Source organism: Catharus ustulatus, chromosome 6, assembly GCF_009819885.2.
Source record: "Catharus ustulatus isolate bCatUst1 chromosome 6, bCatUst1.pri.v2, whole genome shotgun sequence".
NCBI classification, from domain to species: Eukaryota; Metazoa; Chordata; class Aves; order Passeriformes; family Turdidae; genus Catharus; species Catharus ustulatus.
In genome coordinates this window covers 36,571,465-36,589,965 of record NC_046226.1, presented here as the reverse complement: position 1 = coordinate 36,589,965, position 18,501 = coordinate 36,571,465, and the positions used below count along the sequence as shown (strand labels likewise).

The window sequence follows — 18,501 nt, the reverse complement described above, 5'->3', positions numbered from 1 at the left end:
GCTCCTACAGTTGTCTTCACCAAAGCCACAAACAGTACCCTCTGCTATATTACAATCAATCCCCCCAGACTGACTCACTGGGCCTCACAGAAAACAAAATTCATGGGAGATGTACAAGAACTCCAGAAATACTTCAAGCTTGTTTGTAACATTAGCTGTGAAGCACAGTATCACAGGCGATGCTAACATGAAACAAGGAAGTACAGAATGAAAGGGCAGTCCTCAAGCCCTTACCTACACCAAGAGCTAGTACAGTACTCCATTCAAACCTCACAAAGTTAGCACTCTGCTTTACTAAGCCATTGTATTTCATCCCAAACACAGGGTATCCAGTCAAAAACATGTCAAGTACTTCAAGTCATCATCATGCCTCTACTTCTGGTTGGGTAAAATGAACAAGTATCTGTGTTTCCACTATTGTCTACATACAATAAGAAAATTTAAGAATTTATTTATTATTAATTGGAATTCAAGAAACATTCCAAACTTGAATTTTTAAAATTTACTTGCTACGGCATGATCAGCATTTTTAGTTTTCTGAACAAGAGCCTCTTCTCACTTTGATTTTAGAGAAAAAAATTGTTTTAAGTGATATCTTAAGGCAAAACTTTAGGAGTTAGAGACACAGCCCAACTTGATTGGGGTTGAAATACACTATTTCAGCAAAGAAACAGACAGAACTAACTGCAGTGCAAAGTTGGCTATTAAGTATCTTTGCATCTCAGTAAGAATTAAATATAGCAAATATCTGCAATTATTCCAGAAGAGATCCTGAGCTTTAGAAAGGGATTGTACAAAAGCAATTTCCCCATCTACTAAATGTCTGAAAGTGGCCCACTGCCTGATACCTGTCTCTTCTACTGAATGAGCTACTTCTTTCCTTTTCATTGATTTGTTCCAAAAGATCATCAGTGAAGGGGAAAGAGACCTCAATTCCCCTCAGATAGCCAATTTACAGATTGACAGAGTAACAACTTCTAGGGTTTAAGCACTTCCGAGAGTTTCTAAACAAAAATGAAGCAACAGAATCAAAACATATAATCTATTACTATAATTACTTTATAATGAATTACAGAATTGATTCTAGAAATGTAGTTGTAGTTTGCAGATAAATACAAACACTATGGAATTAACAGCTTACACTTCTCTGCCTTTCAACATATCTTCAGACTCACTAATGTGATTCTGGCAAAATCCTAAAAGGAATTAAAGACACAGAAAGGAGTAGAAACTGAGACATGCTCACAAACTGATGTAGCAAGTAACATTACACTGACATTCTACGAAAAGAATGCAAACCACACATTATATACATACCCCATTAGATGCCTTTTTCTTTGCTTTCCATTCATCTAGCTGAGCCTTTGTCTTTGCATCAACTTTGACCAGCAGCTTCTTCTCTCCAATCTGGAGGTCATGGAGCAGTCTCAGTGCTCGTAGGGTGGAATCTGGCTCTTTGTACTCACAAAATCCAAAGGCTGAAATGGATTATTGCAACAAGAAGTAAATGCATTAAAGCTCTTCAGGTAATTTACTTTGTTTAAAAATGTGTTTTAAATCAATAAATATGAACACAGGCACTTGTTTTTTAAAAGCCAGGAGTACACATCATAAAAACTCCAAGTTCACTCACTGAACTCATCTTTGACATAATTAACAGTCCAATAAATAAGACGGAACCAGTACACACACTGTGGATGTCCCACCCCTGGAAACTTTCATGGTCAGGTTGGGTGGGGCTCTGAGTAACCTGACCTAGTTGAATATGTTTCTGCTCTTCAAAGGGGGTTGGACTAGATGAACCTTAAAAGGTCCCTTCCATCTCAAACTATTCTATGATTGTGTTTGTAAAGCTTTTGACATAACTGTCTTAATTAAGAAATGTAGTCTATATGATGTATCAGGTGGATTTGCAGTTGTCTGATGACCAAGGGCATCAATCAACAGCTCACTGTTGACCTAGAGGGAAGGGTATTTCAAACTAGGTTCTTCACAACAGTTACACAAAGTTTTAAATGAGAAAAAAACATTTAATGACAGCAAAACAAAAAAGTGTGAGATATAAAAAAGCTGAAGGAACTGAAATACATCCTTAAAAAGAAAAAAAAAACCCACAAACCTAGCAAGATAGGAAAGTAAGCAAAACTGTTTCCCACAATCACTGGAGAACGGTCACAAAAATTAAATCAGTTCAACTTGACAATAGGAAAGGTAAATTTTACATCAGGAAAACCTCCTTCATAGAGAAGGACAATATATATTATTGGAAGTGACTTGCAGAAGTGTTAGAATAGTATATTCCTTTGGGGACTAAGTCCAAACTGGCAAAACTTTCTCAGGAACAGTTTATAAAATTACTCAGTTTCAGAAAAGAAAGGTAAGCAAAACTAGGCTCCCAAGACATTTTTCCATTCAATCTTTCTCAATTACATTATTTTATTCTCAATTCCAAAAAATACTAGCCCTTAACTAGAAGGTATTTTGCAATATCGTATTACAGCATCTTAAAATGCAAAATGATTAAGAATAGCAATATATCAAGATATTAAAAAGCTGCCAGCTGCCAGAGATTTTGAGAATCATGAACAGTTACCTTGAAGTTTTCCAGATGCCCCTTGTACTCTCTTCCAACTCAAAACCAAACCACATTTCTGCAATTAAGAGAAGTATCATTAATTATTACTTTATATTCAAAACACTACAAAAACATAATCACTTTTCCCAATAAAAAGGGTAAACTCTAGTAAAAATAAGGTATGTCTGTATTCCCAGATATCTATAGTGTAAAACAGCTGCATACTTCACTACTAAATTAAGGCACAGTGGGCTGCTATTCCAGTGAGTGGGAACAGCTCTGCTTTTAGTTTCAATACATTGCTTGTGGGTGATTACTTTATTCATCAGTCAGGGATGAAATTTAACAAGCAGTATGCTGTACTTACTGCTAGAAGCTGCCGTATAAGCATGTCTGAGGCCTTCTCCGAAATGTTGCCTACAAAAACAGTAGTAGTGGGACCGCAGTTCTCATCATTTTCTTTGTTCTTTAAGCCAGGATGGTCTTTTCTGACTCCCAAATGTTTTCCAACCATAGACACTGTGGTAGGAACTAACACCTATAAAGGGGAGGAGAAGTTGTAAAATAAAGCACTGGATTGGTTTTTTATTTAAAATCATAAGACATGAGACTTAGGGATGCGCACTTATTTCAAATTCGAATTTTTATACAAACCTTACTTAGGCTTATGGAATAAGACACCAGTAAACAGTGCAGGCTTTATAATACTTTCTACAACACAAAAAAGATGGCCATTTTCTGGCAAAGGAAGGTAACAAAGGGTGTGACTGAACACAGCCACTGGAGGTCTCAAGGTGAGCATACAGTAACACTAGGTATTATTTCTCCTACAAATAACACGTTTGCAACATTTGTTGCAACATTTGAGTCACCGGAAGTTGAATTACCTTACCTAACAGTGTAAAAACCAAGCTGTGAATAGAAAAGTAACTCTGGATCAAAGGCTTCAATGGACACATGATCTCAAAGCCTCTATACAGCGAATAAACACTACTGCTTTATTTAATGAACACACAACCCAAAGCCTCTTTAGGTTAAGGAGCAAATACCTGTAAATTAACTGTACAGAGATAGGCATGATCATCTGCTCCATTTTGCTACAGTTCTTTCACCTAAGATTTAAGTCCTTATGCATAGTCTCTCTTCTCAGAACATGCTTCTAGAAGTGTCACTAAAAGTAATTTTAATCACAAAACTTAATAAGTTTGCTTCAGTATCTGTCTTAAACACACTGGTTACCATGTCCACATTCTCCTGTAGGAGATAATGTAAGCTATCAAAAAATTCTGTATTTTGGGGAGACTTCACTTCTGCAAAATTGCACAAATGATAATTCACCTTGAAGTCAAGAAGTAACATTTATATTTTAAAGCACACTTTTTTCCACCCAAAACCCATAAACCTTCCTTCCAAGCTGAAATTAGTAAGCTAGACAAAGAAACCTTTCATTTGCTTTTCCACAGACAGATATTACATGCAACTACTCCTTTTCCTGCAACATGGAGGCAGCAAGCTTATCTGTAAGCTTGTCAAATCACATGTTTTTGGCCAACCCAGCAGTGCTGGGTGATAGCCTTATAAACCTGGATGAGGTAATGCCCCAGGGTACTATGTCAGAGCTGCAAACTCCAGAGCAAGAGACCTGGAATCTTCCTGATCTAACTCTACTGCACAGGAGAGAGAAGAATACACACGATCCAAAGGCAAAGCCTAAACCACTGTATTTGAGAGAAGTACGTCCTCTTGCAAGAACAGTAACTGCTTCACCTCTGCAGCTGGTACCTCCAGACATTACTTCAAACTTTGTCTAGGTCAGAAATTAGCATAACATTTGCATTATAGTTGCATTTAAAACTAAGCATTTTCTTTCACAGTAGAATTCTGACAGAACAGAGCAAAACAAAAACATTGTAGACATCTACTAAGTTTTACTCTCCATTTTATTTGGCTATAATCTCATCCCTACTGTAATACTTACAGTTGGAGCAGGAGCCATAATGCCCATTGGTACAGGAATCATAGGGGTCCCTGAGAAAGACAATACATTAATATTAGTCTGCCCTGTTGAGAACTGATGAATACAAATGAAATTATTGCAGACATGATTTTCAAGCTATACAGAAATTTTGGTCAAATAAGAATTTCACAGTACTGATTACCAGTAATTCCTTAAGCATTCCAACGAGGCACATTAACATACCACAGGCACCCAGCCACTTTCTGGTATTACCATTTCAACTTTGTCACAAACAAATCTATTTTCAGAGCATATTCGAGCCACAATATTGTTCTAGAAGACAGTGAGTTCTAGAATGAACCTAGAAATTCCTGAGAGCAAAGGCAGTTGATGCCTTATGGATGATCATGTTCCCAGCTTACACAATTCCAACAGCACAACCATTTCTACATATAGTTTTAGGGACAAGGTCCTGTAGAGAATGGCACCAGGCTTCATACAACTATTTATGGAATAGCTTAATAAAGACAGCATAAAAAACCTCTATTGAGAAGCTGCAGAACACTTCACTTGGCAGAACCAACACCTAATTTAGAACAATACTGAATTTTAATAATAGTCATTAATTAATACTAAACAGTATTTTAATTAATATTTAATCAGATGAAACCATGCAATACCTCTTTTCACTTTTCAAATTCACTGGCACCTTTAAGTACTTTCATGAGCCAGTATTTGATCATAAGAAAGGGTCTTTCTATGCCAGTTGCTAGAGGTTAACTATATTAAGTGAATGGATTTCATCAAAAACCATTTGTTGATCAGCAGACACACTGAGATTTGAGAACAGTGAAGTCAATCTCATATTCTTCACAGGGATCCAACTTTTTTTTTATTCTACAAAAAACTTCTATTGTTTTTCTCTCTCAATCCTTCCCTTACTGCTGCATTCAGAAAATCCTAATCAAACTTCTGCAACCTACTGCCCCTGGACTTGTTCCCCTACTTTCTCTAGTCTTAAAACACTTTTCAGACATTCTTTCCAGTTTTTTCATCATCCATTCTGGTTCTGCTTTATTTATGTTATTTTCTATTTTCTCCAGCTCTCAATCCTCTTCCTCAGTCCATTTATATTAAGTTCATACTACCTCTTATTCCTCCAAATTATTCAGACAATAAAAACTGTATTGTTCTCCCATGTTCTCAGTTTTAATACACCATGGCCTCTCAGACTGTAGCAACTACTCCCTGACAAGACTGGTTGTGCAGCCCTGTAATTATTATAATTGTCACAATGGCTTTTAAAGTTACAACTCAGTAAACACACTTGTGTTACCACTGATAATTCTATGAAACTATCTGAGTAATGTTCAGCAGAAGCCACAAAAATACCGGGCATCATCAGGAAATACAACGACCACAAGCATCATTTAGTTGCTACACAAAAGCTTGGTGCACCTACAGTTTTGACTACAGCCTACAGACCCAGGGCTGCCCAGCCTCAGAGAACAGCAACTACATGACTTCACTGTTGAAGCAGCTGCTTTTCTAGGAAAGGTTGCACACTCTGAGACTCCTCAAATGCGGAGGTTTGCAAGGCATGGAACGTGGCTGAGGTGTACAAAACCACTAAACTCAACTCGCCCGACTCCCACATCAGAACTGGGGCAGGAGGGCGGTACTGAGTAAGCAGTGAGTTTAAAGACAGATTTAAGAGTAAGAGAGTAGCACTCTTCACACCAATTAATTAACTTCTTCAATTTGGCTCAAGAGATGATAGAGATTAAAAATTCCAAAATGTTAATAAATGACAGGTCCGGGAAAAGACAAGAACAACCAAAAGATCATACTCTAATACACTACAGGTGTATGAAGCAACAGACTCAGCAAGCAGACACAGACCAATGCCCACCCCAAATACTGCCTTCGAGTCCCACTGCCCATCCCAAATACTGCCTTCGAGTCCCACTGCCCATCCCAAATACCGCCTTCGAGTCCCACTGCCCATCCCAAATACTGCCTTCGAGTCCCACTGCCCATCCCAAATACTGCCTTCGAGTCCCACTGCCCACACAATGCATCAGCCTATATGCACTGCAGGTCTGACCCACTACAGCATTTCTGGCATGCAAAATGGGATTTTTTTACACCCAATAATCTTCAGAGATTTAGCAGAACCACCTCCTTTATCAAATCTGCCACACTAATATTGGGAAATGCTAGAACTTCCTGTTTTTAGTAACTATATTTTTAAGCAAAGTAAACCACCTTTCCTAATTTCATCATTACACAAGCAAACTACTCTAGCTGAAACTTTTGAAAAAATTACAGGCTGAGGTAACTAAGACATGAATTTTTGACAAAACAGCTAACTAAAAATAATATTGTAAGGCACTAAAATTGTGATCTTACATATGGACTAAATTCAGAGCAGACTTTTGCAAAATCTCTGTGGTATTTTCAGCCCTACTGATGTGCTTATACTAAGAAGTGAGATCCATATCCTCTACAAGTCAAAATATGTTGTCTGCACAGGTAAGCAAATCATGAATCTTCTGTACAGAAAAAAATTTTATTCTCACCTAATATGAGGCTTCTCCGCTCTACATACTATTCAGATTCCTAATACTAAAAGAGACTATTTAAACACCACAAGACAACAAAAAAGATCTTTGTCACACATGCTAAGAAGCAAAACTTTCTGAGCAGAAAATTGTATCAGGCATTCAAAAATATATTTCAGAAAAAGTATCTGGTATTTTATATGCTAGTATACATAAATTGGAGCTAGGAAAAATATGAGGTATGATTTAAAAATTCATAAAATTCATGATGGTAGGATGCTACCTAAGCAAGAACTCTGCCTTTATCAGAAAATAGGTAACATCTCATGTTTCTCAAGAAAAATGTTTAGGAAAATTAATGCATGCAGAGATTAGCCTGACAAATGATGTGCAGAAATCTTTTTGTAGTTCAATCACGTTTTTTGAATGCCTCCACTGCCTACAAAACACTCCTGCACAACACAGTTTAAGACAACACAGACAAGACAGGAGTTATTTTCTGCAGCCCTTGTGATGAATTTTGAAGAGGTAATTCTCTGATGTATTCCCCTCTCTCACTTTTCTATGGTTTCCTGCCTCCAGTCGTCATTATGTATACTCACAATGTACAGAAAGCAAGTTGTTCCAGACCAACAAGTTACAATCTCAACTCAAAAAAGAGGCTGATCTTACAGATGAACAAGGAAAAAAGGTAGAAGTAAGTTTGGGAAGATTAGAAGAAATTATAAGGATAGCTGTAAATTTGCAAGACATGCAGAGGAAAGAATATAAGAAGCAAAATAAAACAAAGTGGGACATCAAAAATGGAGAAAAACAATGCAACAAGTTGGACCTTCTCTAAGAGTTACTCCTCTATTTTCACATTACATGTAGTCAGTGTACCCAAGAGTTTTCAAAAGCTATTACAATGGACTACTGTCAAAACAGAGGCTTTGGAACATTTAATATTAACAGAAATCACCACTCGGCTTCAGTCTTGAATCAAGGCTCAAGAAAAGTCCAGTATTTAATTTCTAGTCAAAAGTAAACAGTTTTTGGTAGACTAAAAGGAGCTCACTTGACATGACCTGTGGGAAAACTAGAAACTCAACTGCAACGTACACAAATCAGAGTTACCGAGACTTATTATTTACAAAAGTTACTGGCTTTTAAAGGAATTCAGAATAATATAAAGAAATTAATTTCTACAATTCTTCCATATATTAATAAAACTTACCAGGAGGTACAGGTGGAGGAAAACCGGGAAACTGTGGAGGTGGGATCCCAGGGGGAAGCGTTGGGATTCCCATAGGAGGGCGATTCAAATGAGGTGGAAAAGACATTCTTGCAGTCACAATCTGTCAAAAAGACAGAAAACTTGCACTAGTCAGTTTCCAAATGTGAATTAGAAAAGCAGTGAAGTGGTAAGTGTCCATAACTATTTTAAATCTTTATATGGACATTCAACTACAAGAAACAATTTTTTTCAACTTTTTTCCTCCCAGCTATTCATTACACTACAGATGCAGTAGAAGTCTTCTTCCTCAATTAAAAACAGCACCCCTAAGGAAGTGTTTCAGCATGAAATGAAAAACAAAGCTATATCTGACTCCTCATATCAATAAAGAGCATTTAACAGTTTGTACAGTTTCTTTAAAATAAAGCTATCTTTGCAGTATTTGAAAGCAAACCAGATCTTGCAACACATTTTCAATAAAGCAAGTAGTTCGTTTGTACAAGAAATGATCACACACAATACAACCGTAGAACAAGACACCAGAAAGAACAGGGACAGCACAATGCTCAGCATTAACGGGAGTTGCATTTAAGATGACATTGGGGGGACTCTCAATTCCAGCAGACAGAGAGTTAAAAGCTTGAAAGAGGGTTCTGCGATCTATTTTTAACTTCCCAGTCCACAAATCTCCTATAGCACAACTTGGACATTAGCCCATGAGTGAGTGTCAACATGCTACCATAGAGAGTAAAGATCATTTCAAACACCATTTTCTATTCAGATTACTATTTTACGTGCATATTACTGATCCTGAAACAGACACCACCCAGTAATAAAACACTCACGATTGCCCTTAATACAACTAAGACATTCATTCTTGCTTCCAGTATTGTTTCAGTTACCTTACGCAGCCAAATCTTCACGGAAGGTTTACCCTCAGTTCTAAAAAACCCAAAACTAGCCACAATACCACTGCTGAGCATATACCTACATTCACACTGCAGTGAGGAAGCATTGGAGAAATTCACACACAGTGGATCATGTGGATATGAATCATGAAGACACAGTACCACAAGCGACAAGAACCCAGTGAGTGTCTGCAGAAACGTTTGCATTTCTCATTGGACTCTAGAGATTACCTTACAACCTACAGTGTCAGATCTGCACTGCAACTGCTTTCCAAACAGGCAACTATGAGTCAAAACTGAAGCAAGGCTGTCTGGAGAAACAGAGTTACAGTAAGCAAAATTCTGATACCTACAACAGAACTGTAGATTGTAATTATGCTTTCCTCAAGGCAGGAACATAATGGCACTGAACACACAATGAACGGAAAACAAATTTTGCTAAAGAGAGATGTACCTTCCAGATTTGTTCAAGAGCAAGCCATTAGTCTTAAATACTAGAAGTAAAAGACAGTATTAGTACTCTACCATAACAGCAGGTACATCAGGAAGATCTAAAAAAATTCAAATAACAGAATCACACAGAAAAACTTTATTCCCTTGGATTCTGGAAACATAACTATGAGAGATAAATGTATATAGCAGAGATTGGAAAGGATGAAAGAGAAACCCAAATGTATTTGGTAATACCTTCTAACATCAGGACTTACTTATTCTGGTCTAAGAACACATATATAACCCTATCACATAATTGTTCTAAGGAAACATTTACAACTACATCAATTACATGTGGTACGTGATGAAGACATTCATTAATTGGCCCCTAAGGGCATTTATCAATATCTCACCAAGCAAACAACGAACACCCCTGTGACACAAGGTCTAAGATGGCAGAAGAAATAAGAAAGTAAATGCCCACATTTTTCCAACAGTTCAATAAAGCTTTTATGCAATCTAATAAGCATAAAACCTCCCCACCCTTTTACAATCCATATGCCCAAGAAAGCATTTCCTTTCTGCAATCCCTGAATTTTTAAAACTCTAAAGACAAAGAAAAGCAGCAAATATGCATGCCATTTTATTTTTTTAAAAGTTGCTTATCATGTCTTGTACATCATGATACATCATGTATCATGATGTAAATCAGCTGACATTCACCTAGAATCTGGAACTTGTATGGAAGGGAACAGAACTCTGTCTTGGTATCATGAAAAAAAAAAAAAAAAAAGCCAACAGAAAATCCACAAAATTAAGATCTTTAAGGCTCTCAGTTCTTACCTACATTTCAAACTGATAAACAACTGGATAAAATTCAAAGTTGTTTTGGGCCAGATGGTACAAACAATAAGCTATGGGGTCTGAAACGGTTCTAAGTAGGCTACAACAGAGTTGCACCATCAGAGGTCCATAAGATGTTAAGGCATGGTCTGTAAAACATACAAGAACAATTGGCAAAGTAATTTTCTGGGCTGCCTGTAGGTGTAAACCCTTCTCTTGCTCTGATAAGCACTTTATCAAAGTCATTATTTTGCAGATGTCAACAAAAAAAAGCCTGGGGTAATCTGTTCTTTGAAATAAAAGATGCTGAAACATACCACACCATACCCAGTGAATGTCACATATGCAGAGAGAAGGAACTGCTTGGTTGGGGTTTTCCAATAACTTTAATTAAAAACACAAAGACTTAGCAGTCAACAAAGTTACTGTTGCTGCAAAAAAGGAAAAAGGCAGTAAGAAGAGAACAAACCTACTCTTTAAATCTTTCAGACAGATGATGTAGAACACACTGTGAAGGACTTCAACAGTCCATTTCAAAGCACTTTGTTCTTTCTCTCACCACTCCCCCATATTTGTACACTTTCATAGCAGCTAGAAAGCTGTCCTGTTACTGACATAATTCTTACATGGACCAATCCTAGCTACTTCGCTGCCTGTGGAATTTAAGATCAAAACTAGAACTAAGGAAAACCTTTGTCTCTTTCTCACTACTCTGTGTAACTACTAAAGTGAAAGCAGCAGAGAGAACAGTTTAATTCTGTTTCTGTTATGAAACCGGTGAGGATCAAGATACCAGGAGTGAAACCACTCACTGGAGAAGTGACAGATCTGGATAGGAGAAGACGCATCCAAGATGCTACAATGAAGGGAACTGCATAACACATTCCTTTCTGTCAGCAGCTAGAAAACACACTGCAAACATAGATACTCTTCCAACAGTCAAAGGGGCTCTGCACCAAATTTCTAAGCAACTACAAATCAAAGGTTAGGCATGAAAAGTCCGGAGATGCTAAGCCGGATCTATGTAGAATACACTTGCAGACTTTTCAGGAACAGCATCTTGAACTTCTCTGTAGACGTCCCCCTACCCTGCCAGAACAGCTCAATGATCAACTTCTGATGCATTTACTGAGGTCTCAGGAATGTGTATCATGATTTTCTGACTTCCCCAATTTAATCAAATGTCTAAGTAAGAAACTGAACAGTCCCGACATATTTTTAAAACCTCAGCTGACTTACAGAAGTATTACCTCTAGTGAAACTGAATGTAAGCAGCATTTTAACTATAAGCAAGAGTTTAACTTGTGTGAATACAGGAGAAAGAAAAGCAGTGAACAACTGGTCTGATACCACTCAAAATACTGAAATAATGATACATTTCCCTCCCAAAACGGTGGATTTAGGTCAGGTCTCAGACTCAGAGTGCAGTCAGTTTAGGCTGTGTCTGTGCCAGCAAGCAATACAATAGGAACAAGTCTTTTAAACAAAACTAATGGGAGTTGAGACCCTAATGTCCACACTACATGCTTTAGGGAGGCCCACCCCACTAAAACAAATGCCAGTTTGTAGGTATAAGTGCATTTTTGAGTATATTTTCATATGAAAGGAATAGTTTATCCACTGGAATAGCACAAACCAATGTGAAATAAACTTCCTAAGTGATGATGACTGTGAGCCCTCCTTCAACGGCACACCCTTGATCCAAGTGAACACAGTAACACAGGTGCACACTTTATTAGCCTTGGGCCATTGCTCTAAACTGCAGATTAATTATACCATGGATAGCAAAACTAAGCTTACTCTACTCAGATCCAGCTCAATACCAGCCTGAGCCACTAACCAAGGCAAGTGCTACATAAACACAGCTATAATATTCCAGGCTCAACTTTGGCCCAGAAGGAACTCAGTTGCTTTTTACAGTGCACTTCTAACTTAAGTCCTGGTGGAACCAAGCAACATGCAGAGCCATCTGCACCAATCTTCTGAAACTAGGAGTACAGGGATATCCATAAGGTTCTAAGGTTTGGTAAATTCCATTGAGACTGGTTAATCCTGTCATGGTGAGATCCCTGCTGGGATGGAGTTTTGTCCACTAGGAGCACGCTGGCTCTGATTTACAACTAAGCAAACAGAAAGAGCCAGCATTAGGGCTGGAATCAAGTGTCTGAGTCCACATGTAAGTCACAACTACTACGAAACAAGGGTCACCATCACCCAGATATGGTTGCTCTGTTCTTTATCATCTCTGACTCCCAGAAGTCCCAGTAAGAGGGGACTTGTGCTGGTTTGGCTGCACTGTTAATGCAGTAATTTCTTTTAAATCATAGTATTCTTTCAACCTTCTGTTTTACTGACTCAATGTTTTTAAATACAGGGTGAAGGGATATGTCATAAGCAGAATATAAATTCAATAAAAATTGCTAGTAACAAACATATTTTAAATTGACAATTCCATCATCTACTCAGGGCAGTGTCATAATTCTACCAGTGTCACAGGATTAATATCCTTACTATCTCTGTTTACACATTAGAAACTTTATTTGGAAACTTGCAAAACATCTTAACCAATTTCAAAGCAGTAAAGCTCCCCATGAAGCAACTAGTTATAACACTTACTATTGTTACACTAAACAAAATTAAAACTGACAGCAAAACCCTTCAAGTCCTAAGGCACAAACTTCATGTGTTTTAAGAATACATACATGAGGTGTCATAGCAACAGTGACAGTGTGACTGATCTAGTTTAATTTTATTTCATTTCAATATTTTCCCAAAACACTCCTTCCGCACCTAAAAAAGTCTGTACCCTTAGTCTAGAACAAGTTGCACAAAACAGTTGTGCAGGATGAAGAAAACATACACCACAAACTCACCTGTTAAAGTCAGTACTATCACACAGGTTTGTGCATGGGTCTCTATACGATGAGTGGATATTTAAGCAATTCCATGATAAAAACAATCTCCTAGTTTGTCACCCAACAAGGGTGCTGTTTATATTATTGTTTGTCATAAAATAGCTCCCTAAAAGAAAAATCTACTCCAAGTCAACTGGTTTCCTCAGTGAAAAGAACCACTTTCTCAGAAACTTGGAGTTTTCTCCAAAATGGCCTGCAAGCTAAGCAAGGTTTAAATGTTAAACACAACAGACGTGGAGAGAGATAAAATATATCATAGATTTTCTAAGTTAAGAACAAAAATACAAGTATTTGCTCCAGCTTTTTTTTCAGAGGTGATCTAGAAAAAGTTTAGTAACTGCTGTGGAATAGTTGCATCCTGCACTGTTACTATGAAGCAACACAAAAAGCAATGTGTTTACCCAAACCAAAGCCTCAGCCCAAAAGCCTTTTAAGTAGGGGTCCATTAAGTGTGTCATCAGACTTTAAGATATTTGATTTAATTCCTAATTCTGTGCCTCTGTACCCATATAAAGCCCTGGTTAGTGGAAGAAGTGACTTTCCATTCTAACTTGGCTATTAACTTGGTTCCCCAAAACAGATACATGGTTGTGGCATTACAACACTTTTGTGAATGGGCACCCAGAGGCAGAGAAGCAGGCAAACATGAAGCACTCTGATCAATGCCCTTCCTTTACAGGGAAAGTAAGAAACTCTCCTATTCTTCCTTCTAATTTGCTCTGGAACCCCCTCATAAATGCTGATGCAACACCTGAAGTAATGCTTTACTGCAACACACAAGAAAAGGACTAAAATTCAATATGCTGTATTTTAGTCTGAATGGACTAAGAAATACAAAACTTTTGAGAGCTCACTTTCTCTAAGGCCGTTTAAGACCTAAAAAAAAAACCCTCAATAACTCAACAAAACCGTTAGTTGTGCTCAGGATATTCCCTGGGATTAAACAAAAAACTCTCAATCAGGCAGACAAAGGCCTTTTTCTTCAACGGAAAAAGACATCATAAGAAAAACACGCCATGTGCACATCACAACGGCTACTGACACGGATGAATCACTCATGATTATTCCACGCACGACTTGCTAACACGTGTTTTAAGATGATCAGTCCAATCCACACTAAAGACAATAACTTCCCTGTCGCAGTACATCGCGTTTCCTAGCGTGATCGGTTTCCCAGACGTGCGAAAGTAAAAATCCCACCCACAGTCCGAGGCGGCCGGGCCCGCGGAGCAGCGTCGGGCGCCAGCGCAGGTCCTCGTCCGGAGCGTGCGACGGGCTCCCCTCGCCTCCCGCGGGGCCGCTCCCCTCCCTCCCGCCGAGGTCGGCGGAATGGACTCCCACGCGTCCCAGCAGGAGAGGAAGCGAACGGACCTCGCGAGCACCGCCCCGAGGCCGCTCGCCCGTTCCACGCCCCGTCCAGGCCCGAGCCGCCTCCCCAGCGAGCGCCCGCCGCGGCCCAGTGGCCTCGGCCCGGCGCCGGCCGTGCCTCCGCCCAGCGGGCGGCCGAGGGACCACCGCCGCGCGCCCTCCCCCCATGGCTCCCTCTTCCTCCCGCAGCCCCCCGTTTCTCACCCCTCGGCTGCGGAGCGGGGCGGGGATGGCGCGGGGAGGCGCTGGGCCGGCTGAGGCCCCGCTAGGCCGCGAACACACCGCGCCGAGCCGCTGCCGCCGCGCCGCGCGGGGTCATGTGACCCGCCTCTTCCGCCAGCGCCCCGGCGTGCACCGCGCCCGCGCCACCACAGAGGCAGCCGCGCCGGAGCGCCCCCGCTCGCGCCCAGGCAGTAACGCGGCCGACCATAGAGCGGCGGCGGGCAGAAGGGCAGCGGCAGCGAAGGGACATGCGCGCTGCCGCCATCTTTAGCGCAGGCGGGCGGTGCGGGGCCGTGACCCGGCCTGGAACTCCGCCATGTCGAGGTCAAGCGTTCCCGCTCTGGGCTGGGGAGGCTGGAGGTTGTGGAAAGCCTTTGGAAAGCCTCTGGCTGTGGGTGACACGGAGCCTTGCCCGTCTGTCAGCCGTCATGGCCCCCTCAGCCAGACACTCAGGGCAGGCGGAGCTGCGACCCGCCCGTGACGATGGTCGGTACGGGCTCTACCGCAGGCAGAGAACCCGGTCCCTCGACCTGCTGCCCGCATTGTTTGGGATGCAGCCATGATACAAGCCGCTTTCATGGAACGTTCTGTCTGCTGTAAAATACCTAAGGATTTACACAGCAAAAGGTGCGAACACTAGTGTAGGCAGCCTTATGCTCAGGAGAAAGATGTCACAGTGCTGTTGGGCCTAGCCGTGGTCTACAACTGGTAGTTTCTCTGACCTACTTCCAGCATTTAGACTACATTAAGAGAAAATTTTCAAAATGACATGCAAGACAGTAATTGCTGTAGTTACACCACTGGTGGCAAGGAGTTGTAAGTGGAAGGAAGTCTATGAATGAAAGGAACCTGATCTTACATATTACGATGAGGTAGACCACAAAATGAACATATGTGCATAAAACTGTTTAAAATATGTTGGATTCGCTAAGGAAAAAAAGCTGGTATTGTATTTTCCATTGTTTAAAGAAAAGGGGCCAAATGACAACATCTGCACCTGTAGACCGACTTCTTCGGTACAAAGCAGATAAAAAGTATCTGGCTAATGTCATATGTGCTACTGAACAGCCAACAACTGCATTGGAAGTAAGGTCCTGTTCATCACCTTGCTTTACGAGATGATGTGTAAGGGTAAATATTTTAGCAGTAGCAGATTTAAAAAAATACTTCAAGTTTGAATGCAATTCCTTCCCCCACACCAGAAATAGCATTTTTATTTTCTATTAATTACAGCTTATTCCAAGCAGCCAGCATATCTCCCTCTAACTAATAAAAATTTAGTAACTACAATACTGATTACCGTTAATATTTAAAATAATTTATAAGCATAAATAGGAAACACAAGCAAAAGAGAAAGGGCATAACAAAGCTTTTCAGAATCTTCTGTGTTGTCCCAGACAACAACAGCTCAGCTTAAAAAAGAAATGTGCATCCCAAACTGACTTTTACTGCTGTAATAAGTTTTTATTTACAGGAAACATTGCAAAGGCTTTGCATCTATTATTTTGGCCAAAGAAATAGGCTATTTTGCATTTATTTTTCTTACACAAGTCAGCTGTAGTCTTCTGTATCCTTCTTAATCAAGGAAGAATAGCAACAGAAGCATCCAGTAAATGTAGCTACTTTCCTGTCTTTATTTTTTCTGCCATGGGATTTTAGAATAACCCGCCCTAGTGCCAGTATTATCTTCCTGCCTTTCAGTTATGCAACTAAGATCCCTTTTCCAGATACTGATCACAGTTCCCTTTCTTCACTTCTCCCTGCAAACTCCAGAGTTTCATGCTCAAACCAGTCATGAAGATAGCAGTACGTGGCTTTTAATAATAAGGTTAAAATTAAAAGAGGTGCTTTATTTTTTCTGCCAATTGTCTTGTATTTCAAGCATGAGAAATCATCCCAAAAATGTTAGGCAGCACCTCTGGGTACAGGGGTCACATTGTGTCTAGACTATGCATTTTAAACACTTTATATGCATTTTTTTCTTCCCTTCTCATATTCTTTAATTGCTCCCTTTATCACATTACCAGTCTAAATAGAACCACTTAGAGGAAGATCTCTTAGATTCCAGACTCATTGATCTTGTTCCTTGGTTCCTCTGAATAGCACTGTGAGATTTAAAAGTTTCTACCTCATATGTGTTAGTTATATTCTTCATTCAGGACTTTTTCAGTCTGAAGACATTTGGTTCACCAAAACTTTATTCTTACAGATGTCAGTCTGTTTTATCAATCTTTTAAATTAATCTTTCATGAAAAATACCGAGTGAAAATACAGTATTTTAACAGCATGAAAGAGAACAGGGAAGAGAGTTACTGTGGCAGTCTTCAGTCATTCATCATCACTAAACTGCATAAAAGTAAGTAAATAATGTATATGCCTATACAAATATATATGGCACAGTCTAGTATAACAAAAGAACTTCAGCAACACACTCCTTGTGTTAGAAAATTCATTGATGCCTCATTTTCACAGTAATTGGATCCGCTGATTCAGCTTTGTGAAATGATACTTCATAGGTAAACTCTCAATCAGTGCCTTCTACACGGATATCCAATTGTGTAATTTGGCTCTCTCTTGAAATTATTTGTCTAAAACTTTAGCAGGGAACCAAAGGGGCATCCTACAGCTGTCTGTTACCAACACATAATGTCCACTGAAAGAAAACAGTGCATGGCCTTCCCCTGGTGAAATAAGCGCTATCATTTGATCCAAACACCCAGCCAAAAACTGTTGTTACTTTAGAAGAGAAATTGCCTGTGCACTGGCTATGCTACAACAAAAATACTTTTGCATATTATCCAAATCCACCAATGAAAAATAACTATTTTCTTTTAGCACCCCATGAGCCAAGAGCTCATTGGAGCCACTGCTGGGCAAGGTTACTTCCTCACCGTGTGGTTTCTTTGACCATCTCTGCCTGGTGTTCACCTCCCATTCCCACAGCTCCAGTTTGTGACAGTGAATCTCCCGTTTTTGGGCAGGTGTGTGCCTCTATTTCGGACCTGCAGTCTCTTTCAGCTATATAAATGATGGCTGTTCACCCATAGGTTGAAGCTTCAGTCATGAAAAAAACCCCGAAGGCTGCAATGACAGTGACTTTCCTTGTCGAGACTTCGTGTAAACCCACGGCAGATGAGATTTGGATGCCAAGTGCTCTCCTCAGATGGACACCATGATCCATTCGTTTCCCAGACCTGGAGGCCTGGGAGCAGCCGCTTGGTAGTTCTCCGTTCACTACGAATATCACCCCTTTAAACCCTGCTGGAGGCTGTTTACACTCCTGCAGAGCAGCTTCTCGGGGAACCCAGACAGGTGTGAGACAGTGGGGCGAGAACAAAACGAGGGTAGCAGAAAACCTCGGCGCCTACCCAGCGCGGGGAATGCACGTCTCGGCCGGGGCGGCGAGCTCGGGGCGGTGCAGCTCCCGGACTACAGCTCCCGGCGTTCCAGCGCTGCCCCGCCTCCAGCCCGCCGCCTTCCCGTCTCCGCGGTGAGAAAATA

At 40.1% G+C, this 18,501-nt stretch overlaps 1 protein-coding gene across 2 annotated transcripts in view; it reads right to left on the bottom strand.

Moving 5' to 3' along the window:
• The window catches only part of RBM25 (RNA binding motif protein 25), a 32,830-nt gene extending 17,760 nt beyond the window's left edge, over nucleotides 1–15,070 (bottom strand). For both annotated transcript variants that reach the window (XM_033062421.2, XM_033062422.2), the window contains exons 1-6: nucleotides 14,983–15,070; nucleotides 8,313–8,433; nucleotides 4,554–4,603; nucleotides 2,943–3,113; nucleotides 2,594–2,651; nucleotides 1,318–1,478 (exon numbers count right to left, since the gene is read on the bottom strand). In XM_033062421.2, coding sequence (XP_032918312.1) covers nucleotides 1,318–1,478; nucleotides 2,594–2,651; nucleotides 2,943–3,113; nucleotides 4,554–4,603; nucleotides 8,313–8,418 — 546 coding nt within the window. In that variant the 5' untranslated portion in view covers nucleotides 8,419–8,433; nucleotides 14,983–15,070. The remainder of the gene's footprint in view (nucleotides 1–1,317; nucleotides 1,479–2,593; nucleotides 2,652–2,942; nucleotides 3,114–4,553; nucleotides 4,604–8,312; nucleotides 8,434–14,982) is intronic.
• Nucleotides 15,071–18,501: the final 3,431 nt, after the last annotated feature.